Source organism: Varanus komodoensis, unplaced genomic scaffold (genome assembly GCF_004798865.1).
Source record: "Varanus komodoensis strain SLA01 unplaced genomic scaffold, ASM479886v1 scaffold1, whole genome shotgun sequence".
In the NCBI taxonomy this organism is placed as follows: Eukaryota; Metazoa; Chordata; class Lepidosauria; order Squamata; family Varanidae; genus Varanus; species Varanus komodoensis.
In genome coordinates this window covers 13,165,853-13,193,049 of record NW_025335268.1, presented here as the reverse complement: position 1 = coordinate 13,193,049, position 27,197 = coordinate 13,165,853, and the positions used below count along the sequence as shown (strand labels likewise).

At 41.1% G+C, this 27,197-nt stretch overlaps 2 protein-coding genes across 2 annotated transcripts in view; one reads left to right on the top strand and one right to left on the bottom strand.

Moving 5' to 3' along the window:
- The window catches only part of KIF6 (kinesin family member 6), a 203,013-nt gene extending 192,273 nt beyond the window's left edge, over positions 1-10,740 (bottom strand). The window contains exons 1-3 of the mRNA XM_044450400.1: positions 10,675-10,740; positions 8,930-9,039; positions 5,433-5,507 (exon numbers count right to left, since the gene is read on the bottom strand). Of these exons, the coding sequence (XP_044306335.1) occupies positions 5,433-5,507; positions 8,930-9,039; positions 10,675-10,740 (251 nt within the window). The remainder of the gene's footprint in view (positions 1-5,432; positions 5,508-8,929; positions 9,040-10,674) is intronic.
- A 12,954-nt stretch (positions 10,741-23,694) lies between these two features.
- Positions 23,695-27,197, top strand: part of DAAM2 (dishevelled associated activator of morphogenesis 2) — a 273,375-nt gene continuing 269,872 nt past the window's right edge. Inside the window, exon 1 of the mRNA XM_044442145.1 lies at positions 23,695-23,802. The gene's annotated coding sequence lies outside the window, so the exon portion shown is untranslated. The remainder of the gene's footprint in view (positions 23,803-27,197) is intronic.

Below are 27,197 nucleotides of genomic sequence, written 5' to 3'. Positions count from 1 at the left end.
AAGCCATCTGTACTAATAAAAATAAGGATGTGATGCATGTTTGTCTATTTTAGAGTTTCACCACTGAGTACCATGTCAACCAAGAAATATAAAAAGATCAGAGTTTATCATTCCTTCCAGTTTTTTGACCACTGGGCCATTGCCTGCTGCGAGCCACATGCTGCTTCCTACTGGTTCCCATGAGATGATTTTATTTTGATTTGCAAGCACATAATATTCCACAACTTGTCCCCACATCTCACAGAAGTGGTTACCAATGTGAGATGCAGACTTTCAGTGCAGGATTGCAGGGGCACCCATATCTATACAAATAGACTAAGAAGCTCAACTTACTAGTTAATTCACAACACAAGTAGTTTTTGTGCAGCCACCCATAGAACGCTTGATTGTTTTATCGACTTTACTTAGTTTTGTGAAAGTTGTCATTCCGACTGGGCAAATGGCAATCCTGACATGGCCAACTAAAATATGAAGCCAATAGTACTGCAGAATCTGGCAGTATCTACGAGAATCTGCAACTGCAAAAGCATAATTTCCCATGACCTACCAATCTTTTCCTCCTCCTTCTCAAAGAGGCTCCCCCACAAAAATACTTGCTGACCAGGGTCTTAGGCACCACTGGCAAGAAAGTGTCATGGTAGGGTTCCAAGGACTGAGTTTCAGAAACCACTGCAATATACCACTTAGATCAGAGGTGAAAAACCGCAGCCCGAGGTGACAAATCCACACCCCCTTACCCTAGGCCCCATCCCCTTTCACTCAATCCACAATTTATGGTGATTTTCTGAATTTTGTGCAAGTCCACCCCCCACCCCCATTCTGAATAGCTGACATGCTTATCCTAAGGCTAAGTTACTGGCACTAAAAGTTTTAAGCTACAATATGCTGACTTTTTTTCCCCCTCCCCTCCCCTCCCCTCCCCTCCCTCCCTCCCTCCCTCTCTCTCTCTCTCTCTCTCTCTCTCTGTTTCTTTCTTTTGGTATTTTTGGCTCCACCCTTTGGCCCCATCACCTTTGTTTCCACCCACCACTAGAATGTGGCTTTTCCAAAATTGAATTTGGCCTCCATGCTAAAAGGGGTAGCTTATCCCACCTTGGCTAAGGCCATAAAATGTGGTATCTGCCATTTATTAAGTTGCAATTTTCAAAGGACACAAACATGTGTTAAGAAAAATTATTCTGTTTTTTCATTCTTTAAATTTTAATGTTTGAAGTAAACTGCAATAATACAAAACTGTGTAAATTCCAGTAATACATCTTCAGGTTACAATATATGAGACAGACTACTCTTAGTTGGGCTAGGAACGTGCTGTTCCAGATGCTGTGTAAATATAACACTAAATGACAATTCGTGTTCCCAAGAATTTAGCCTAAAATACCAGAAGCATTAAATTATCTATAACTGGAAAAGTGGCAGCATCTTTCTTTTCAGTATTTAGGTAATATAACTGTGTGTTTAAATCCTTTAACTCCTCTTCTTCATGGAGCCACTGTGTTGGAAACCCTTCTGGCTGCCAGTTGTATTGCCCAGCAACCTACTGTACCAGCAAAAACCACCTACATGTCCAGAATCAACATGCTACAGCTGCACTCAATCGAGTTGCAAAACAAGCTCAAGATGATGGAAAATGTGATATGCTGCACCACAGCTGAATGGCTGGGACAATGAACAAAGAATAATGGGCAATAGCTGTCCTTTGTGGAAAAAGGGAATGAAGAGCGACACATATTCTCTTAGACAACAGGCATAATGGAACCAGTGAAGATGTCTACTAAAATATATATTGTTCTAGTAGGATATTTGGGATGGACATAGATGAGAGAATTGGGAACATGCACTAGATTTCAAGTGAATCTAAAAGAGTTTGTGTGATCCAAACAGTCAAGCTATTAAAAGTGCAATCACAGGTATGCTTGACATTAGTAAGCTGCACTGAATGGGTCTTGTTCCCAACTAAGTGCAGATAAGCTTAACAGCCTTAAAAACAAAGCATATTGCAGGGGTGGCCAAACCAAGGCTTGGAAGCAGCATGCAGCTCTCTGAATTTATTTTGCAGCTTGTGGCTCACCACCCACAGATGCCCACTTGCCATTCGCTGCCCGCAGCGACAGCCCACAAGTGCTCACTTGCCACTTGCTTGCGGCTCTCGAACATCTGACATTTACCATATGTGGCTCTTCCATTGAGTAAGTCTGGCCACCCCTGGTATATTGCAACAACAAGGGAAACAGTTCAAACATAGTCAAAAATAGAAAAAAATATTCAACTCTTTATCCTGCCAGTAAGGCATTGGAAACTGCTAATTAGCATCATGCATGTCCCCTCTTTATTGTTTTGACATTGTTCTGGATTCTTTCTGTTGTAATAATGAACATAGTTTCCATGTAATCATATGACAAACAGCTTCAGAATCCTTCTGAAAAACTTCATTTATATTTCTGCCACATTACATTCCTGGCAACATATTAGCAAATTGTTCCTTCGCTTACTGGTATACTTTTCTTTTTAGAAAATGTTAATTTATGCTTCCAAAACAACTCACATGCCAAATCACCATACCAAATTTAGCATTTTGAATGTTAAGATAGTAAAAACAAAATTATGAAGACTTGCACAATATGAAAATGGTAACTATTAATCTAATTGTAGTAAACTTTAAAGGAATGTGGCATACTCAATTATAAAGTAAAAGCAGCTGGACAACATTATAGAATATAAATGCATTTGTAAATGCACTTTAAAAATAACATTGTACATTAGAAAAGCTTTTTTAAAAAATCCCTACACTTCCAAACCATAGTTCAGGCAATGAGCTGTGTTGCAATATAACTGCAATTACCACCAACTGAAAACTTCCTAAAGTTTCATAAATGAAAACAGAACAGAAGTGTTACTTAACTATTTGGAAACAAGCAATATTGTTCTAGAACAATGCACTAAACTACAAAATAAATTAGAAAGAACACAAACATGGTAAGAAGGTCTTTTTCTGCTGTTGATTAAAACTATAAATCACACATTTTATGTTTTTTCCAGAATATGAAGCCTTATTCAGGAAAAAAAAAACCAGACAAAACTGTATCCTTGAACTGAAAAAGGAATATATTTTTATGTCTTAAGACTGCTAATTAAAATTGGATTTAGATGCTAATCATCATATGAAACTCACTTGAGGTGATGGTACAATACACGGGTAGAGTATTTCTATGGAGCTCAGCAGAGCTGCTTTCAGGAAGACCCTCTCTACTTGTACAGGAGCATGGTGGATGTTTCTTCATTAGACTACCTTTTTGCTTCATTAGAAATTATCTATGCTTTGGCATGAATATAACTGGTACCAGGTTGAGAGAACTGGCAAGGCGGGGACACATGGAACCTGCATAGGCTTGGTGGGCCATGATGTTCTCCTCCTCATGCACACTTTTGCAGATCCATTTGTCTCTAATTATCACTGGTGAATTTAAGAACCAATGAGCCAGTTACTGGTTGTTAAAGGAACTATTTTAATAAGAAAATGACATGCAGAGTATTTCATCCTCCATGAATTTAGGCAAAATAGGTTAACATGTTAAATGTGTAGCAAATACATTTCTGCATACAGGAAGCCAAGCATTTCAAATGATTTCAACTGTCTAGCCTAATTGTAGCAGTTAAGCAGAGGGGGGGGGAGTTATTTTTAATACATTCCTTGTAAAGAAAGGATTCCAATGGAAACCAACTATGATGAGATCATATTCTTATATAGTGGTGGGAACTAAGACTTTGAAATGGGTGACTTGGCCAAGGTCACACCATTAGGCTTGGCCTACATATACAGCAAAATGAAGAGGCAGAATTTCTAAGATAGTAGAGTACACTGGGAGGATCTGTTTCAAATGCTTCCCCAGTGTTAAAAAAAATACTCCCGCACCAGTAAAAGAAAAAGAAAGAACCCTAGCACATGAAATATGGAGGAGAAATGTTCTTGCCCAATCTGCTCACTGCTATTGTCGTTATGTGTGATTTTTCCACCCCTGCCACCCACAGAGATGCACTCAAAAGTGCAACTGCCCACCTAACGACTTAAGTAGTTAGATACACTACTAGGTCACACAAAACAAACCATGTAATCAGAGTTACAAGGAGAGCAGATGCATACAGAATGGAATTGTAATGGAAAGTCATCATGGTTTCTCCACTCCCCCAGCCACCTGGGCACAATCCTGCCAGAATCTCTCTGGTTCCAGAATCCTGGACCAGCCATTGGATTCAGCACACAACAAACTCAAGCTTGGGGAACACAGAAACATAGAAACTGAGTGAGTCAGAAGGGGTCTCCTGGACCATCTAGTCTGACCCCCTAGCTCCAGCTGCCTCCACTCATGACAAGCCTATCATGTGCATATCTAGCCTATCCTTGAACACCCTCATTGATGGGGCCTCAACTACCTCCTGTGGAAGCCCATTACATGCCCTAGGAGTCCTAACTGTCAGAAAGTACTTCCTGGCATCCAAATTGAACCTTGATCCATGAGCTTTGCTCCACTGAAATGCACCCTGCCTTCCTCTTCAGGGAGAACAGATCTCTACCCACCTCCGTATGACACCCACTCACATACCTATACGTCACCAACAGATTCCCTCAGAGTCTCCTCTTCTTCAGGCTGAAAAGACCCACTTCCCTCAGTCTTGTCTCATACGGTTTTCACTGCAATAGAGTCAGTGACCCTGAGCTGCACTGACTCTAACCTGGCTATATCCTTCCTGTATGTGGAGCCCAGGACTGAACACAATACTCCAGTTGCAGGCACACCAGTCATATAGAGTGGTAGTAATACCTCTCTCAATCTAGAAGCCATGCTTCTGGTTATGCAACTAAAACAAGTTTATTAAAAGGATAAATTATAGGGATAGAGAGACTAAGACAAAGAATCTAAATGGATAAAACCAGGTGAAAGGGGGAAGAAAGGGGGAAAGGAAAATTGGACAGCAGCAAGATGGGTTACAGCCAACCAAGAAACCCGAACTTCCAGAGCCTTGTTGGCCCACTCAGACAGCAAAATGACAAACCACTTCTAGCCTAACCTGTACACATCAACTCATCCTGGCATAGGATGCGCAGGATGCCACAGCATTCTTCGGCAGGGATAACTGGCAATAGACAGAACCTCCCAAGAGAGGAACAAACAAAGTAGGGACAGGCAACTTGTGTTCTGCAGATGACTTGGCCTATAATTCCCATCATGCCTAATCAATGGTGAAGGATGGAGGAACTTATACGTCAAAATGTCTGGAGGGTTATAAGTTGTCCAGCCATGCTTCAAAAAGATCATTTTGATACAGAAGCTGACCAATTAATATACTATCCACTTTTAAAGCAACAAGAATGCATATCTGAAATTGGTCTGCTAAATGAAATACCCACACAGATCATTTAAAAGAATTTCACTTACCATTCTGCAACTGGCTTGGCAATGGCTTCAAAAATTTCATCTTGCTTTGACTCTTGATCAAAAACTTTTTGAAATCTGCACATTATAAACAATTGGTTATGCAAAATCTTTAAACACTACTTGACATTTCCTCTCCTTTTCTCTGTAACTTAGTCAATGTTTACATTACTAAACTTATAAAACCCAATACAATGTTTTCCCTGTAGTCTTTGCCACACTATGTTGTTGTACTACTGAATCCACAAAAGATTGTAAACACTGTTGCTTTGACAAAATCTGTACAATAAAATCTTGTGATAAATGATAGTGTTTAGAAAAGGCAAACTGTATTTTCTAATGTTTTTGGGATCAGCATTTCCAAATGGCCGCACAAAGCTCATATATACACAAACCTTGAACCAAGCAGAGCATATAAACAGTACAGATTATTTTCAGATTCTTCATTACAACAAAAAAGGAAGTTATTAAGGAACTGTTAGAGGAACAAATACTTCAGAAGAATTGTACCCTATTCACATTATCTAACTTAAATTTCTTAAGTTTTAACACTGCAAGTCATGGGTCCTCAAACTACAGCCTGGGGGCCGGATCCGGCCCGCCACGCCCATTTGGACCTGCCGCCCACCTCACCCCCTGTGGGGAGGCAGCGGCTGGCTCACACGGAGAAAATGATCTCCAAGCAAGCAAGCCGCTGCCTCATGGGCCCACCTCATGGCACGTGCCTGCCCCCGCCTGCACCTCGCCTTGTCGCACACCGCACACTCTGCCTCCACCCCCGCCCTGGCCCACTTGCCCCCCTGGCACCACCGTTCCGGCCCGCACCCAGCACCAGCAGAATTCAACTGGCCCCCTGGTGGAAAAGTTTGAGGGCTCCTGCTGTTAAGTGGTATTATATTCACAATAAGATGTGTTTCAAAGTGATTACAGCACCTTTTAGATAAGAAAAATACTGTTCTTTAGAGAAAATACGTTTAATCCCCTTACTCTAATAGAAATTAATTGAACTCCTTTGTTTTGTTCTACAGCAACTGTCCTCAAAACACTAGTGCTGTAGCTCTCAAGATAATTCATTGTAGTCCCCTGAAAAGTGGAACTTATTTGACTGCACTATGCACTAAGCAAACCTAAGCAAACAGTGTTTGGTGCTTAGCTACAAAACAATTAACAAAGGGTGACATCCAAAGAGGCTTAAGCATTCATTTACACAACAGGATTTTCCCTTCGCTTCATCCCTGCTGCATCCCTCCTTACTTCCCCAAACTTCTCCAGTGGTCTCTCAACTTCCTGAAAAGATTCGGTGGCAAAAGAGGTGCAGAGTAAGGGAGAATCCATTATGCTAGGAATCTTGGTTCCACTGGTGGATGGGCCCATTTGGATTAAAACCAAAAGCATTCCATATACACTAATTTGGGGGAATTTGGAGTGATTCCCCCTCCCAAAATACAGTTATAGGTACAATAATGTTGTCTAATGATCTCAGAGTTCACCAGCAGTGATAAAGAATTGGAAAAGAACAACAATTATGAGGGGTAATTTTAGACTAGAAGAAGATGGAGTTTTTAGTATTTAGAAAGCTTATAAATAAAAGAATACTACTGCAGCCTTAATAAACATTAAAATAGTTTATGAAATCCAAATTTGAAATCCCTGGAGGTTATATCTAGAAATTACATTCAACTCCAAATCTTAATGACAGCAAGCTATTAAATAGTATTCAGGAATGAGACAAAATCAGGAATGAGAGCCAGTGTGGTGTAGTGGTTAAGAGCATGGAACTGGGACTCAGACGATCAGGGTTCTAGTCCCCGCTCAGCCATGGAGCCAACTGGGTGACTTTGGGCCAGTCACAGACTCTCAGCCCAACCTACCTCACAGGGTTGTTGTGGGGATAAGATGGAGGAGGAGAATGATGTAAGCTGCCTTCAGCCCTTTGTAGGAAAAAGGCAGGATAGAAATCGAAAAATAAATAAATAAATAAATAAAAATGAGGATAATCTATCTAATATATTACTACCAATGCTGCCTATGACTACCTTTGGAAGAACTGTTGTCCAGTAGATAGCAGCAAAAAGGCTGCAGACTATGAGTAAAGGAGGAAGAACTAGGTTCATTTAACCTAAAGATTATTCGAAGGTTGCATGGCAACCATCTTCAATTGTATGAAAAGGCTATAATATATTGATGGTAGCGAAAGCTTGTTTTAGAACCTGAAGTTCAAATTACAAGCCAGGAAATCTTGAATCAAGACTAAGAATAATATCCTCATAGTATAAATTGTTGAACAGTGGGCCCACGAGCCTCAGAAGGTGATGAGCTCACTTCCATTCAAAGTTATTAACAGAAGCTAACTCTATTAGAGATGCACAAACAGAAGAGTTCCTTCACTGGCAGAAGGTTGCATCTTCCAATGCCATGATTCTGTTTTATAATTCTATTACTTTAATCATTCAGAAATATAAATAAAATCATACAGACTATTACAGAGATTTTTCTACTTGAAAGTGGAAAGAAAGTTGACCTAATTTATCTTATTTCTTTCTTGCACAACGGGGTGAGTTCCTGTTGCTCCGTCCCAGCTCCTGTCAGCCTTGCAGTTCGAAAGCATGCAAATGCAAGTAGATAAAAAGGCATCACTTCGGTGGGAAGGTAACAGCACTTTGGTGTTTAGTCATGCTGGTCACATGACCACGGAGACTGTCTGTGGACAAACGCTGTCTTCCTCGGCTAGGAAACGGAGATGAGCACCATCCCCCAGAGACAGACATGACTGGACTTTAATGTCAAGGGGAAACATTTACCTTTACCTTTTAATCAAGGTAGCAAAGGAACTAAAGAGGCACTGAAAGACAGGGAAGGGAAGAATACAATTTTAAAAGCTCATATATTTATGTGGGAACTGTAGAGTTGCAGCAACCTCTCAAACACCCACCCTAGAACATCCTCCGTAATATCCACCCCTTTTACAGCAAGGTATCAGTGAAAAGTATGTACAATGGTACCTTGGCTCATGAACTTAATCCATTCCATGACTCTGGTTGTGACCCAAATTGGTTGTGAGCCAAGTCAAATTTCCCCATAAGGTTCAATGTAAATAAGGTTAAACTGTTCTGTAAATATATTTTTTAATCACAGGGAAGACAGGTACCATCGTGAGCGTGCTCCGGGGGTCGGGGAGACGGGCGCGATCGCAGATGCACTCGGGGGAGATGGGTGTGACCGTGGGCATGCTCGGGGAGGGAGATGGGCATGATTGCGGGTGCACTCATGTAGGGAAGACGGGTGTGATCATGGCCATCTTCCCCGCCCATGCGCCCGTGACTGTGCCCATCTCCCCGCCCAAGTGCGCCCATGATCATGCCTGTCTCCCCTCCCCCAAGCACACCTGCGATTGTCACTCAATGTGACCTGAGGAAAATTTTTTCCTAAATTTCTGTTCTGAGGTGTTCATGAGCCAGTGTACCACTGTATGTTCATATACACAATCCAGATTAACTTACTTGAACTTGTAGCTTTCTCGTTTATTATTGACAAATCCATCTGCCAAATCACGTGGCACAATAATCTCCAAACTGAATGCTGATGTCTCATCTTCACCAATTGAATATATCTACAAAATATGTAAGTAGTCTGAAAATATTGACATTGATTAAACCATTCCATTTCTTAACGTCACAGCATCTTTATTTGTGCCTAAAAAGCAGGGTCTAAGAAAAGTAGAACCTAAAACTCCCTGGAGAAGATAATCGTGCTTGGGAAATTAGAAAATGGATGAAGGAAAGGAAGACCAAATATAAGACAGATTAACTCCATAAAGGAAGCCCCAGCCTTGAATTTACAAGGAGCTGAACAAGGTTGTTATGGGTAAGGCATTCTGGAGAGCCTTCATACATAGGGTTGTCATAAGTCAGAAACAACTTAATGGCACAGAACAACAAGAACAACTTCCACTGGAACTATTTTATTGATAAGAATACAACTGCAGATAATTCCCCTAACAAAATTTCAATATCAAGAACAGTTTATATATGTTCAGTCTGCAAGTAATATAGAAATATTCTACAGAGAAGAAAATCTCTTTGTAAGAAAAACCATGTATGCCATTACTTAGAATTTATAGAGGAACAAACCATACTGAGAAACCATTTTACCTATATGCTAGACGTAACGTCAGAATCACCCTTCTAATCCAACTCTACACAGGTCAATTCATATCTGTCCCTAAGTGCAATGGTACTAACTTCAAATAAGCATGAACAAGAATCCAGCCTTAATGGATCCACTTAGCCAGCAAAACATAAGGTAATACGAGAAAGGAGGAGCATCCTAGGTGGATTGCTAAGTGTGCATGCCACTGCAGCAGTTTGGGGGATGAGTGGGCTTCCAGGTAGGCACAAGTGATTATCTTTTTTCAGGCAGAATTTCTGTATGTTGAAAAGCTGCATGCTGGCTGATGTTTCCCATTTACCATGTGGACAGGGATGCAACTGTTAAAAAGTAACTACAACAAGGGTAATTTTGTTGCAACAGACAACACTGTTGGCTGCTGAAGCAAAAAACTAAGTTGCACGAGACTCTTTGATATAACTTCATTGGCTTGCTATTCCTAATCATTTTTAAATGGCTATGATGACTTTACCTTAGTTTCAAAACTAATTTGGAAGAATCATTATCGTATTACATCCGCATCTCCAATGTCACTCTCGTAATGCTAATTCAGATGTGCCCACCCGTCCAACAATCCCTTCTCAAGATGGTTAATCAATGAGAATGGGCTGTGTTATCCCCTTCAGTTACTGGCGCGGGAGGGGCGACCTAGAAAAGAGTCCTGTGAGGAGCGATTCAAACGACTAGCATGTTGTGACCATTCCGCTCATTACGGGACGAGTATGGCCGTCCGAATTCATGCGCAGCAAGTGCGACTGCCTTCAAAGAAGCCACGTCTACATCTTCCCATGGCGTTCTGCATGGATCGTTCCTGCTTCACACGTACCACATCGCAGGAGGCCCGCCCCACTCACTGCTTCCACCCCATTCCCACAACAGGGATGCCGGCTGAGGCTGCCCGCCCGCCCTCCCTCCCTCCCGCAGGACAGGCGCCCGCCAAGCTCGCTCCTGCCTCCCGGGCTGCTTTCCCTCGCCATCCAGCTCGGCGCGCGCCTCCGGCTTCAGCCCTTCTCCGCTCATCCCGCCCTTTGTTTCCACAGACGCCGCTCTGCCCTGGCCGGCCCTTTTCCGCACCTACCCCCGGCGGCTGCCTCCTGCCCAGGGGTTTCACCCGGGCATAGATCTGAATGGTTTGCTTCACCATCTCGGTAAATCAAGCTTTCCGCTGCCGAAGAAGCAGCGAGGGGGCGCGGGCCCTTCGTAGCAACAGTAACCATGCAACGCTACCCAGCGGGCCTTGCGCCACAACGCCGGGTTGGGCGGAGCCTCTGCGGGAGGCCGGGCGGGCTGCTGTGTGTCCCGGCCGCGCGCTTTCTTTCGGTGTGGCCGTGTCCGCCGCGGGTTCCCCTTTATTTTGTGAGATGCGACCGTTGATTCACTTAGCTAGAAGTAAAGCCTACTGAACTCAGCGAGGGTTACTTCTGAGGAGCCACGCGTAGAACTGCGCTGTTCTTAGTTGGCGTCCTGATGGAATTCGGCTCCTTCTACCTTCCTTCCTCTCCTGTCCGTGGAAAGCTGGACTTGAGTTGTTCCCTGCTGGCTACTTCCCCAGCATTTGATGGGGAACCCAGCACGCTGCAGTAACGTTGGAACACAATTCCTATTAGCCCCAGCCAGCAGTCAGAGAATGTAGTCAATACATTGGGAGAACACCAGGTTAAGGAAAGTTGGTTAAAAGTAAGCAAAGTGGCCCTGTTGCTCCTTTTTCATATTAAACTACAGCCTTCCTGAATATTGGGCATGAAGCATGTGTGTTTCAAAAAAGGAAGTCTCAGTGCATACTTTGTTTTTAAAGTTACGCTGTTGTCTTATTTATTTATTTAAAAATTTTCTATACCATCCCATTACAGATGTCTCTGGATGGTGCACAACTCCATTAATAAAATAAAAAAAAGAATAGGTGGGAAAAAAGGACTACAAGTGGATCTTTCCTCACCCAAAAATTCCCCAGCCGATCCTGAACTGTTGTTGAAACTCCCAGTGCACTGATACAACAGCATTGCTTGCCCCCAGGATAATTAAAGTTGAGGAGTAGAGAAGTAGATAATAGAGAACACAGTTCTAGATGTGATGCCTGAATGAATTACACAGATTGTAAGGAGTTCCAAAGGGATCCCTCCAAGCTGGGAGAATGGGCATCAAAATGGCAAATGCAGTTCAGTATAAGCAAGTGCAGAGTAATGCAAGTTGGAGCAAAAAACCCCCAACTTCAGATGGGATCTGAATTAGCAGTGACTGAGCGAGAAGGGGATCTTGGGGCAGTGGTTGGCAGCTCAGTGCAAATGTCAGCCCAATGCTTAGCTGCTGTGAAGAAAGCAAACTCTTTTCTAGGTATAATTGGGACTAGAATAGAAAACAACTGCTAAAATCTTACTTCCCTTATACAGATCTTTGCTGCAACTGCACTTGGATACCAGCAAATAGTTCAAGCTTCCCTGAAAAAGGACATAATTGAGTTGGAAAAGGTACAAAGAAGGGCAACAAAAATGATCAGGGGACTGGAGCAGCTCCCCTATGAGGAGCAGCTGCAACAACTGGGGCTATTCAGTTTAGAAAAAAGGCAACTAACGGAAGACATGATAGCAGTTTTTAAAATAATGCATGGTGTGAAGAAAGTGGAGAGGGAGAAACTTGGAAGGTGAGGGGAGCATGGCAGCAATCTCAGCCTCCATGCTTCTGCCACCTTCCATTGGATGCCTGGAATCCTCTACATTCAAATGGTTATGGACAGCTACATTGGATGGTGCCCTAACAGATTTATGTGCTTCTAAATTCTCAACCATTTTAAAAAGATAGCTACCTAAGCTCGTAGCTGTCATAACTTATCACAGTAAATTCCATAATAAATACATTAGCTGAAGAAGTACTTTCTTCATTTGCTAGTCAGTCTGATGAATGACCCTAAGTTCCACTAATTTGTTAGAAAATATTTCTTTTCCTTTTCTGTTTGAATGCCCTTCTTTAAAATGAAAGTTCAGCTTTTTTCTAATGAAGATACTCCAACCACTTACCATTTTAGTGACCATTTTGTGCATTTTTTCCAGTTTTGCAATATTTCTTTTCAAGATAGGGGACCAGAATTGCACATAATAATCTGTATGTGGTCACATCATAGATTTATATGACTTTATATAATACTCCTGTTAACATCCACAAGTCTCCACGTGGCTTATATTATACAGTAATTCCTTCTGCTGTGGATATAAAACTATTTAATGAAGATTGCCTTGAAGGCTTATTGTCTTTGAGTCCAATTCCCAGTCCTACTCAACTTGCCTTTTCCTGGGCTTGTTGCCATGTTTCCCTTTTTCTATCCTTTTGATTGCATATGGAGTCAAAACTCTTGAAACATCAACAGTTCATAAATGAAGCAAAAAAGCAGTTGGTTCCCTAGTTATTAATGGTCAGCAAGTGCTAGCAAGCAGCAAAGGAATAAACATATCTGAGCCAGAAAAAATCCCAGGAAAATAATTTAGAAGTTCATCAAACAATTCTTCCTACACAAAAGAATGATGATTTCCCAAAGATGTGTTTATATTCTGGCATGGCAACTTCTTATATAGCAGGTTTTAAATTTAGTAACATATATTTAATTATCTGAAAGAGCTATGGCAAAGATAATACAATCAAGTTTTGAGCATGCCTATGAAGTAAAGAAACCAGATGAAACCCTTAATTCCTTTCAGTAGATGCTAAATTTGTTTCTCCCACAAATCCATCACACTTTTTGTCAGCAATATGAAGTAAGAAGTCTCATATAACAAGCCCCTTGAAAATAAGGAGAAATCAAGACAGCCTTCTTTATGTATTTGGCATTCAAACCTGCTTGTGCAATATGTAAAATAAAATTGCAGGGATCACCATCTTGCCTTGGTGAACAGCTTTTGAATTTTGAAAGAATGTGATAGGCATGCTCATAACAATTTCATGGTGAAATGGTCAGTCACAAAATGTTCATTTCTCAAAAAGCAAATGGGTGATGAACATAGCTGGTCAGAAAGCACTCATTTTCCACAAGATGAACTAGTGAGAATAAAAGAAAAATCATTTGCCCAAGAACCTAAATTCAAGGCAGAGGTACAGTCTGAGCTCCAAAACACTTTGAACTTAAATAAGGATAGTGCTTGAGGGCCTCCCAAATAAAACATACATGCAACATATTAATATAGAAAATAAAACTTAGGAGGTGCAGGAATCCTGGCAGGAGCCAAGACATATGTCCTTGGAGATAAATGCATTGAGGAGCCAGCTGTACTATTTGTTTCTGTTCATGGGGGCTTTTCAAAAACTTTTCCCCTCTCATGTTTTTTTTAAATTTTTAGGCAGTGCAATAACATGAATTGACTATGTAGAAATGGAAAAGTGATTAACATCCTCTCCCCACTTCTGGTGAACAGGAGCAGAAGTTAATTGGCAATTAAGAGAGAATATTCAAGGAACAATGAAGAATACAATTCTATGTATGTTTCAGCAGGAAAGAAGCCCTACAATTCCCAGTGTTCCCTCAGCCAGCCATGGCAGTTGGAAAATGCCAAGGAAGGACGGGACATAGGACAAGAAGGTCATGCATGCCACAGCATCCTCCCACCCATGTTCCCCAGCAACTGTTGAATATACCCATGGTTCTTTTGATACTTGGAGGTAACAGATAATCATCAGGACTAGTGGCCACTGATAGCCTTCTCCACGAAATTGCCCAATCCCCTTTTTAAAGACATCCTTATTGGTAGACATCACTAATCTCATGCAAGTAAACTTCAAAGTTTAACAGTGCACTGTGTGAAGAAGTACTTATTTATCTTCCATGAACCTCCAGCCAATCAGCTTCATGGGATGACCTCAAGTTTTTATATTAAGAGTTTTATGAGTAGAAATGTATTCCATTCCACTTTGCCCATATCATACATAGTTCTGCATACTATTATCGTATCATAACCTTTCTTCTTAAGGGGAGTTTCTCTAATCCTTGATCATTTTACTTGTTCTTTTCTGTGCTTTTTCTAATTCTACCATTTTCTTGTTTAGTTGCACTGACTACAAGTGTACTTGTAAAGTGTTATAAGTGTGATTGCACCATAGATTTGTATGAAGACAGAATGATATTGGCAGTTTTATTTTCACTTATTTTTCCCAGTTATGCTTAGCATGGAGTTCACCATTTCACAGCAGCCACACACTATCACTGAACTGTTCACCATATCTCCTAGATCTCTTGCTTGTTTGGCCATTGCCTCACAACACCCTTTTGTTTTGACTACCCTAAATAATTTAACCTCCCTAAGTAATTTGGCTACTTGACTGCTTATTCTTAATTCCTGATAATTTATGAATAAGTTGAAAGCCATTGGTCCCAATACAGATCCCTGTGATACTGTGCATATCTCTCTATTGGGAGAACTTAGGATTTATCCCTACCCTCTGTTTTCTGCTCTTATTCTGGTTACTGATCCATAAGAGCACCTCTTATTTCATGTCAGTGAAAGTTTTTAAGGTTCTTTGGTAAAAGACTTTGTCAAAAGCCATGGAGAAGTCCAAGTGAATTATGTCTTTTGGATCAGCCTTGTTTCCAGGTTTATTGACATTCTTCAGGAACTCTAAACTTTTTAAAGTTTGTGAGACTGAACTTATCTTTGCAGAAGCCATGTTGAATCTTTTGCTACAGGGCTTGTCCTTCTGTACGCTTATCAATTTTATCCTAAATCATGTTCAATCCTTGGGTCACTTGAGTATAAATACTGCACTAAACCTCAGAATATTGTATATTCAGATTCTATGCCCTTTCTGAATGAGCTGATAATGAGCCTGAATTGTATAGTGCAGGAATGGGCAGAAGGTGTATTTTCAGATGTTTTGAACTTCAACTCTCAGAGCTTCTGGCACATTGCCCAATGGTCAGGAATACTTGGAGCTGAAGTCCAAAACATCTGTCTACCTCTGGTCTATGGACATCAATGCTCATGTTGTGGATGAAGGGAATTATTATTCATATTTAATTATTGTTACATACTTTGCAGCATCACATATGTATTCCTAAATACATATTGTTCTTATCTGCATTCAAGTCATCTCTGACTTATGGTAGCCCTATGAATGAGTGCCCTCCAGAATGTCCTGTCCTTGACAGCCCTGCTCAGCGCTTGTAAATTCACCTAAATACATAATCCTAATATAATTTTTTGATATTTTAATGGAACTTGCATCCTGTTAGGTTCACTCTGAAAATAGCCACTCATTGAACAAAATGAGCAGTCACTCCTTCGGACATTTCAATTGCTGTTCTGTCTGGTTAACTGAAGGGAAGTGACTGCTTATCCCTAGCATTAAGCTGAATAAGACAGCCAGCTGAGTTAGGTGATTCTGGGGGTCATTAGGATTTATTTATTTATTTAAAACTTTTATATGCCGTCCCTTATGCATGGCATCTTAGGACGGCATACAAGATGGAAGCTATTATTAGCTATTTAACTTATGACTGTATTCTTACTACTGGGAGAGGAGGGGAGAAGTATAATGATTTTGGTGTTTTTTTTTTTTTTTTTGCTACATATGGCAAAATATCTTGGCCAACCTTGAGTGTTGTGTATCTTGACCTAGGAGAGTGGTGTCATCCTCTTCTTTGCTTTATTCATTAGAATGTCTTGGGCTGTCTCTGGGAAGAAAAAACTGAAAAGTAAAAGAACAAGACAGAAAGTTTGAAGAACATTGTTACTATAGGACAGTGTGTGCGTGGGGGGGCAGTAGTTTTGAGGAACGAAATCAGTGGAAGACTAAGGATAATATTCTGTTTTGAAATCCTGTTGATTGCTGAAATTGACCATATGGACAGATGCTTTTCTGTCACTGGGAGATACTGGTCACTTCCCCCAGTCACACTGATGTTCTAGTAGGTGACAAGTTTTACCACTTAGGTTTCATCCTACCATGTCCAAATAGTACCCATATCCTGCACTTCCTTCTTTTCTACAATACTAGGATCTGTCCTTTCTTTTGCCCAGCAACCACTACTGCATTTATTTATTTAGTTATTTAAGCTTTTATATACCATTCATTAGCAAAAAGCTCTCAGAACAGTGTATACTGCTTCAGCTTTTCCCCATGCAGTGCTAATATTTTGCCCAGACTGCTGCAATCTGTAGAACCTACTAAAGCTCCCTACATTAGTTTGATATTACAATTGCCAAATGTATCATTTCTCCTACAGCTTCACTCAGAGCTATTCCTGTCTAAGATCTTCACACTGCCTTCCTGTCCCACTCCATATTCTCTTCAAGCTTCACATCCTTACTTTGGATTGTTTTGGATTGCCGCTATTACAGATTTACCACCAAGTATGCTTTCAATTGGAAGGCCAGTCCCAGTTTCCTAAGAACAGATCACTTAGGAAAGGCAGAAAGGTGGTCCACCTTTCTGCCTTTGATTTCCTGTTTGCCTCACTTTAATTCTCTCATCTGTTGTCAGTGTCCACTTTCTCAATCTCCCATTCCTTTCTCCGTGACCATGGACTCCTCATACCTGAGATGGAAGAGGCTCCTCCTTTCCTTAAATTGCTTTGCTTCCCTTCCCTCCTTAAAATGCAGTTTTAGTACAACAAATTTTCAAATCACCCTATCCAGTCCTTCACAGCCATTTGATTCTGTTTTGTCTTATGCCCAGAACTAACTGATCCAGCTCTGTTTGCTCCTAGGATTGCAGTTCATCGGTCCAATGTACACTGTGATCCTCCCTGCAAGGATCATACCATGCTCTGTGTTCAGCATGAAGCCTGCCCCAGGGTACTTAATATTTAGTAAGTGTAGTATCCTCAACACATAAGTACAGAGCTTATACCGACTGCACATTTGTATAGGTTCCAGTTTGATTTTTGGCGTATTTGGAGTTTGAGTCAAAACCTGATAGGTTTCCAAACTGGATTATACATAACTGTTACTTATGCAGCTATGTCAGATAGACAAGAAATCCAGCAGCTAAGGCTTTGTGCTTTAGGGTGTAAATTGACCAGCCAAAGAGACTAAGCAGGCATTCTTTCCACACCACCATCACATGCCATGTGTGAAATTTCCATCCAAAACTGGCCAGGTGCATTATGTTTTCTGTTCTGTTTACTTGGAATTGCCAGATATTTAAATACTGCTGGAGGCAGCATACCAGACAAAGGATATCTACTATGGTATGACTGTGATGTGTGACTGTAAATGTTGTGGTTTCATTTCCTTTTTAGGAAGCAGAGGTAAGACAATAGACTTTTATGGTCAGTCATGTATAGCACCATCAAAATATACTTTTAAACTGTAAAATTTACCCCTGACAGTATTGGTAAGACTCATGGTTTAAACAGCTTATATCACCAGTTTTAAAGCACCTTTTAATATTCTTCATAGGGATGGTTATGATACATTTTCCCTTAACTATTTGTTTTGCCAGAGAAAAACTGACAGATTTTTAAAAAAGTGTTCTTGCATAGATTTCTTTCATGTCTTTCAATCAAACTGCCTTGGTTCTTTGTTCATTGGATCAGGCTTTCAAAAAAAAAAAAAGCTTGGGTGCCATGCTATTAACTGCAAACTGGGAAACCATTCAGAAGCTCATCATTTCATATTTGCTTTAAGGAGGCAAAGAGCATAGATGCTAAGCAGTGCGGCTAGCCTCTTGTTAGCAGGCTGCTTGCTACAGGGGAAGTCCTGTAAATTCCCCCAATAGCTGGCAAACAAAGAAGGATGGTTACCTTAAAAAAATCCTTGTTGTGACCAAGGCAGAAAAAGTGATAGTGAAATAATCATACTTGATGGTTCTGCTGGTCAGACATGGATTGGCCATGTTGGCTGTGGATGACAGGTGTTGTAGATCAACATGTCTGGAAAGTTCAACTTGGGAAAGTCTGCTTTACACTTTCAGCCGATTGTGGATATATGGGGCGCACCAGTGAAGATGCTCAGAGTGCAGCTCCTTCAGTGTTCAAACTGTTTTAAACCAACGTAACTTTCCATCTACAGATTCTGAGGTCTAAAAATGGATTCATCAAATTCTGTGAGGTGGTACTTTCCATTGGAGTTGCAATGTGTCATACAAAATAATATCAAAATAAGGAATTGATGTTTGTAAGCAGATTGTGCAAAACTTGGCCACACAGACCAGGGCATTGATTCCTCGTGTTTTTGCAATACTGAATTCCCCTCCCGCTCTTATTTTGTCTTCTTACCAATTGATATAAGGGAAATATGCATGACTCATTGTGAACATTTTCCTCATTTCCATCATTAAACAGTGTTCTTTTTTGTTACATACTTATATTGACTATTCATAAGGAGCTGGTTCAAAGGCAATATAAATAACTGCTATTTAAGTATGTATAGAAGCTCTCCTAAAGATAACTGGAATCTGTAGTCACATAATCCATAGTTCTTTGCAGATAAACTGTGCAGGCAACTTTGTAGATTTGACCTTTGATATCATACATTGCTTTGGGGAAAAAAATCTCCAGTGCCCCAACTAGCGATGACAAGCTGAAAAATAAAATATAACTATGACACTGATCATCCACTTGTATAGTAGAACTGCAAAATGTATAGTAGTTTATACAAAAGTATTTTAAGAGCTGGAATCACTGGGATAAAACTTGTTTGTTTCCTCGAGTTTCTTTGAGGGGGATGGTCTTTATGACGGCTTCTTGTTGGAGATCCAGATTTGTAAGTTCTCTGTGTTCTGTGGAAATTTTTTTCCATTAAATTCTGCTTTCCTGATGGAAAAAAAGACTCCTTTCTAAACAGTGGCCTTTTAGATGCAATCATAGGTCTCAATTTTTAAAATATTTAAATCGTGCCTTTATTCCATGAGGGATCTTAAGGATATTATCCAAAATTACCATGCCACTTGCACTAATGCAGTTATGGAAACCACTGCTGGACCCCTTGCTGCTGCTTCCTCCACCAGCAGGGGATGGTTGCCCCTGCTGCTTCCCTCCCCCACACACTGAGGGGTTCTTCAAGGATTTCTATTTCCTTCCTTCTTTTTATTTCCTTCCTTCCTCTCTCTCTCCCCCCCCCCTTAACAGTTTCATAGCAGGCAGGCACAACATTGTCCCTGGTACAATGTGGGAATATGTGAATGTACCAATTTTGCCTAGTGCAGATGGATGATAATTGCATTTCAATTTTCTTAATTTACTAAACATTTGCAAATTTCCTCATATTCCATATGAAAAACAAACTTGTGGAAGAAAGTAAAACTGGCAGATATGTCCATCCCTGTTGCAGCCTCCTTTGATTTGGTCGCTTGTTAACTGGCATAGGAGGAACTTCCACAGGCTCAACCCTGCACTGATAACATCTGTCAAGAGAAAGCAGGCAGAGAGTGCAAATTATGTGGTTTCTTCCGTCATCATTGTTACTAGATGCAGAAAGGCCTGGGAAAGAACCATATAATTTGCTCAAACCATGTGTGGCAGGGTACCAAATGATGCAAAAGCCGCTCCAACATTGCAACAATTCCATTTGAATCAGGCCTAATAGATGCTATAAGAAACTGGAAAAGCATTTTCTGAGAGGGATGTATCTTTATTATGGTATTGATTTCCTGCTCATGCAATCCTCAGGTTGGCTAACAACCATTATAAATGCCTATAGACCCACAAACAAACATAATGAACAAGTGTATAGAAATGAAACCAACAATATTACATGTATAAGAAGGCATCACATTCTTAAAAGACTCCAATGAAATGTGAGTGGGAACAGTATAGCTTTTATCTGGTTCCTTAAGGTGTGATGATAAGTAAGCCAAATCTCCTGGAGCACAGAGTTCCATTGTATAGGTCCTACCACGAAGAAGGCTGTGTACTCCATAATTATGTGCAGTACCTCAAATAGTGATGGAATCTGGAGCAGGGGGACCCTTCTGAAGAACACGCTGTGCCGACAGGTTCATAGGAGAGGATGCAGTGCTTTAGCTATCTCCATTCCAAATGATTTAGAGCAATATGGGTCAAACAAGCACTTTGCCTTCTGGCCAGAAACAAACCAGTTTTCAGTGGAGTCGGTAAAATACTAGAGTTGCATTATCGAAGGCTGAGACTCATCAATTATCCAGCAGCTGCGTTTTGGATCAATGGAATTTTCTGTGTAGTTTTCAAAGCCAGTCCAATGAGGAGCACTTTAAAGTATCCTGATCTATGAGTAACCATGGCGTGGGTTACTGTGACGAGACCCTTCTTCCTTTAGAAAGGTATTTTTCATACTGTATGTGAGAGTGGGTAGCCTAAAAAAGCAAGGAAGGTGACCACCTATTTGTTAATGAATGCCATTGATTTAATTACAAATGAGCTGTCTCAAATATGTTAGTTCTGCTTCATAATGTTTGTGAATTGGCAATGTTAGTCTTTACCTAAAATGACCAACAGGCAATCCACTGGACTTAGATTACAGTGATTTGAGTTTAAACTCCACCTCAGGCTATATTCAAAGGGAAAAATACTGTTTCTTCCTCAGCTCCCTGTGTTCAAAAGGAAGATAATATGACTGGACATTATCTTGAATGTAAAAACATAGTAGAACAATTGATAATAACAGCAAATCTTACCTGTGTACACACAGGAAGTATATTGCCTTTTATCCCCATGCCTTTATTTTTAGTCCACCCTGTTACAGAGACTCATGGTCAGGTAATTGTTGCCGCCACTTTCATCAGTGCTGTTCTAGGGTAGGATGTTGGAATTCAGCCCTTTAAAGTTACACCTGCTTCTCTGGGTTCTATTAACACTATTGCCAGACCTTTCATCTATATGTGAGAAACTGGTGGCCTCCATATAAGTATGATACCATTTGCATTTTTATATGCACATACACGAGAGTGTATTGCCTATCAGTGATGTGCCAAGGGTGGCTTCCTTGGGCAGCTGATGCCAAGGGTGGCACTAGCACCCTTCTCTTCTCCCTGAATTTCCTACATTACTCTTCTCCCCGATTCCAAATCTACCCTGCTGCACCAAGTTACCTTGGCAGATTCTGTCCTGTCACCAGCACTGAAGTAAGAGTCAACTGTCAGTCCATCAGATTTAGAATGGGAATTGGGATTGGGGAGAGAATGTTATTTTAATCTTGATTTCAGACAGCAAAATGTCTTGTGCCAGCCCCACTTCCTAGTGCAGCCAGAAAATATGCTAGTTTACTGGAGAGGGGGTGGGTTTTTCCCCTAGGGCAGCTCTTAACCCTGCTGGCAGGCAATTGTGCAGTGTTCCTCCTTCTCCTGCAGCCACAATGTACCTTAAGCAGTGGCAAGAGGGTACAGGGGAGGGAACAGTCTTAGTGTTGTCTGTTAGTTTCTTCTTGCAGGTAGCTGGGGAAGTGGAATGTGAGAGGCTAACGGGTCTAGCAAGATAGGAGAGAAGAGTGAATCCTGCACCTCTTTAAATTAGGTTAGGTGTTAAGTAATCTCTGGATTCTGGTATTCTGGTTGGGCTGCAAAATTGTTGAGAAATATGGCAGCTGTATATCTTCCAGATATATTGTTGAGTTCAAATAAGCTTCAAGGCTACTAGGAGGATGCGCTTGAGGAGCAGACTTTGGTTAGGAATTTTTTCCTCTTTTCCCCAGTAAAAGAGTTCCATAGAGCCTCTGGTATGAGCATTCCTGAATAATAATACTTCAGAACTCTTATATCAGTTTGCAACCAGCCAGTCCAAGATCAGATATTTGTTTGTAGCTATATCTTAAATGGGCATTGCTATTTGGGTTTTCTATTATTTTTATTTCAAGAACAGCCAAATACTTTTAGACCTTCCTGTGATTAAACCTGAATGCTTTTGGACAGAGCTTTTATCTTGCAATTGCCCTGCCTCAGGGTAGAGTTTTACAGACAGTCCTCTTGCTTCTTCCATTTTGTTTTCATACCATAAAGATGTCCATTAACAAGGGAAAACCAGAATCACTGCACAATGTCTTTGATTAGTAGCATTAGGAGTCCTCTGACTGGATGTGCCTGAATAATCCAATGGGGTTGTGCAGCAATTCCATCTTTTCTTCCTGAACAGATTTTTTTTCTGGTGCAAAAAACAAACAAAAAACAGAAGAAACACTAAGAAAACAGTGGGAAAACATAGGTGGGCTACAAACTGATAGCTATTTCTCTGAACCCTCTGTAAAATCCCATGTTTGTGGCACAATAAAAGGCTTGCCTAGAAGCACCCAGCTAAAATCGTAGAACTGGTGTTTTCAGACAGCAGGTTGTTAGTGCCAGGAGTCAAATGACATCATGTAGCTATTCTGACTTTTTTTCCCTCCCTCTCCCCTTATTTTTTTCCTGGTAAGAGAAAAGATGAAAGCAGCGGTGGGAAAACATAGGATGGCTATGTCCAGTCATCATTGCCTGGCCCTCCCATCAAATTCTGTGAATGGGGCAGTACAATTGCACAGTAAAAACCTAGTCTGGAAGCACCCATAAGCAACTTTGTGTAATGAGTCAGTGAAGTGAGAAGGCCAGCCCTAACTGAACACTCAGAAAGACTGGCGGCAACTCAAGTCTGGCTGCGCATTTGCATTCAAGACGAGGTGGGGGGACTGATTCATTCATTCTTGCTTGTGCCTAGGCCAATTCTTGGAGCAGCATGTGGGTACTCCAGCAGCACAGGGTGTGGTGTGCTGGAGAAGTCTCCGTTTGCCAAAGCCAGCAGTCCCAATATGAATAGCATCTGCACTCTGCATTTGGTAGAGGCACCAAATGCCTGTTACTGGTTGGGGCCCCTCATGCACCACTCAGGCACAGCAGACGAATTTAGAAGAGGCAGGGGAAAGAGAGCAGTGGCTTCTCATTCATGCCGTCTGCCTCACCTATACACTGCTTCCCAGGGGCACAATCTCCCCTTTGGAAAGGCTTTCTACCTAAACACATGAGAGAAACTACAAATCCCAATAAACTGCAATCCGAGCCCTACCTAGGGAGACTTTAGACTATTTGAGCCATAAATAAAGTATCTTGTAGAGGCTTCCTGACGTCACTGGCTCTTGGACTGGGGCGGGGGAGCTGGTCTGAAAGTGAAAACAGCAGCAGTGGTTCCAGTCTGAGGAAGGCTAGGCAGTGAGACAAGAGCAGGGACGAGCAGCTTTCTGTGTGTGGCGTCTAAGACTGCAGGGGGAAGGAGAAATGCCACAGACAAGGGGATGGCATCTTTACTGTGGCTGATGCAGCAACTTCTCGCCAGGGAATGAAAAGAAAAAGGGTAAGCCCTGCTTTCTTTTTCTTAAACAGTCCAAGCATTGTTAGGAGATAGGGGATTCAGGCTTGGAACGTTGGGGAAAGTTTCTTGGAAATGTCACACACAGAGGCTGACAGCAAGAAGACTCTCATGTTACGAAATTATTATGCATGCATATATTTGAGAGCAAGAAGGGGAGGAATGTGCAAAAGTAAAGTATAGCTGATGGGACTATATCCCTGTTGATATACTCACACATCCAGTCTTGGATACCATCGGCACAGAAGAAAAGGTTACAAAGGATTGATTGTGCCTTTTCCACATCTTCTGGACCCTTACAGAATCCCTAAAGATTTCACTGGATATTGCAAACACATTCCTCTGTGTACAAGTTACAGCCCAAGTGGATCCAAAACTTAAGGATTTCTTAAGCTATGTACAGTTTATTGTCAATGGCTTCATCTGACACCCCCACAAAGTGCTTTGGAAAGTGAAAGCCAGGTTCCCAGTTGCATAGCTGTACCAATGAAGTTTCTTTTCATCCTGTCATGAATGCTGGGCCACAAGGGGGCACAGCTGTGAAATGGGTGGTTGAGGAAAAGCTGCTAGTTCTGTGGGAAGACCAGGAGGAGAAAGGTCCTCAGAACTGCTCTGGGGTGCCATGAGAGGACTTTTTTGCAGGGCTTCTCTGAAGCAAGCCAGGAAGAATTGACAGGAAACAGGTTGGAAGTGTGGACATCTTTTGAATGTAGGGCTTATGGTTTCAACTCAGAAAGGCAATTTTCACCCAAGGATTTAATATGGTTTTCTGTTTCTGCAGAAGAAAATGCAGCTTCACAGATAAATCAGCTCAGTTCTGTTCAATTTTATTTCCATAAGCTACAACAGAAATGCAAAAATACAATATAATTAATAATTGATTGTCAAAATGGTCACAAATTAACATCAGCTGCTTTACAGTGATCAAAGTACTGGAACACAGATGAATTAAAAGATATGCAATAATTATGTGATAAACAATATTTTTAGGATGCGTGTTTAAGAATGTAAATGGAATCCAGCTATTTGTCATGCCACTTCACTCTCTCATAACACTTTAAATTGGATTAATCCAAGTGAGATTAAAAAGTGGACCAATTGTGTAGTTATTGTAGCCTAATTTAATTCCTAAGAACACAGGGATCTGATTGTTGCATTTTCATGGTAGAATGACTGTGTGATAAACAAAACCATATCAAGGCTTTGGGGGATATGTATAATTGTTCTGAAAAGCATTTCTCTATAATGATGTCTAGTTAATTATCTCTTAAGTTTAGTTTGCATACAGAAGCATCTCTTGCTCCCACTTTCTACCCCATGGCAACTGAGATAAAAGCTTTACTTGCATGCTCTGTAAGTTCAGATTGCTTTAATTGACTAGCTGAAAAACAGCAGTACCCTACTGGATAAGAAATAACAAAGTTTGCCCAATACATTTGTGCCATGAGTTGGCATAGAACATAGCTCAGTTGGGGAAGGGAAGAATGATGGGTGAGTTGCAGAATTCTGGTCATAGCACTCCATACACCAGGATCTGCAAAAGAGGCACTTCCAAGGCTTCTTGTGTTTTACTAGTGCTGTAACATTTGAAATATGGGGCTGTACGCTGCTATTGAAAGGGAAGAGAGGCATGGAAATAGAGCAATATAGTATTGAAAGAACTGGCTTGCAGTTCTTTCAATGAATGTGTGTGCAGAACTTTATTATGAGTGTGCAGAAGTGAGTGTGCAGAACTTTATTATGAAGGTTGTTGTAAACAAAGGAATTGCTGGAATCTCCTTCTGTAGTGATGTGGGTGTGGTGTAGAGTTGGCTAAAGAAATTATCTAATGCACTAATAGGCAGATGTTCAAAGGGTGATCTAAGATGACCTGCCATGCAAATCTGATTATGCTGAAGGAAAAGAAATACTGCTGGAAAGGAATATGACCGGGGTGTGTGTGATTATGTGCGTACATGAGATTGCCCTTGTGCACTGTGATCTGAGGGTTTTGCCTGGCATTGATAGAAATACATCTGGATTTGCAAAGGAGTAACACAGCAGTTATTATTCAGTGCTTCTTTCTCAGTGGGATGTATTTCCAGTAAGTAGATACCAGCTTTTCCTAGAACCACCACTACATAATGAACTGATTGAGCAGTGCTTGTTGGTACCTCAAAGGAAAACCTTGTCTGAAGTAGGTTAATAGATGGTTAACTGTCATCCATATTTCCATAATGAAAAACCAAAATGTGAGCTGATACTATTTTTTCGTTGCATTTATGCCTTACTTTTCTGCATTCTGAAAGGGTGTAGCATCATTACTGGGACTGAGTAGAGTATTTTAATTAGCCAGTGGTGTGGAATCATATTGGCACCATATTGAACAGCATCTGAAAGAGACAAGAAATGAGGAACAGTGATTCATCTCTAAAAGTTGCTGTACAAGGGCCTGTTCAAAACATTCTGCTTTTTGAGACAAAAAACAAGATGGTCCTCCCCTCCATTCCAAGATGAGCAGTTGGCAACAGGACAGCATCCTCCACTACACCTGAGGATGTGGCACACACAGCCCTGTCCCCCAAGACACAGGGAAAGTTGAGGAGCAGTGCTGTGCAAGGATTTCATTAGAGATAATTCACACCATTGTATTCCCAGTCACAATCTATGGGTGTGAAAGCTGGGCAGTGAGGAAAGCCAACAGGAAGAAAATAGATGCTTTGAAACATGGGAGTTGAGGAGAGCTTTGTGAACACCCTGAAATGACAGAAAGACAAATGAGTCCTAGCTCAGATCAATCCAGAACTTTCTCTAGAAGCACAAATGACAAAACTGAGGCTGTCATACTTTCAACACATCATAAGAAGCAAGACTCTCTGGAGAGGACAACCTTGTTAGGGAAAGTCAAAGGCAGAAGAAGAAATAAGAGATGGGTCAAATCCAAAAAGTAAGCCACAGCTTAGAACTTGGAATAGCTGAAAGGAGCTGTCATGGACAGGAGATTTTGGAGGGCTTTCATTCATAGGGTCACCATAAATCAGAGACAACTTGATGGCAGATAGCAACAACAACAACAACAACAACAACAACAACAACAACGGAGGAGTACTGGTTGGGGAACTATCACTGCTTACCCCAGCACCTGCCATCTCAGGCAGTTGTCTCATTCTGCCTAAGGGCAGGGCTGGCCGGGCTGTGCTTGTTACTTCCCAAATGTAACAGGTACAGCAATGCTGCTCTTAAGTCCTTAAGTCCAAATGGTATGGAAAAGATGTGTCAATTGCATATATTTCAAGGCAAAACCATGAAACCATGACTCAAATTTAACTTCAGTGATGGTTTGCATGCATGTATGTGATGGAAGAATGAGCTTTGTTGGTCCTGCAGCCACATTTTAACCT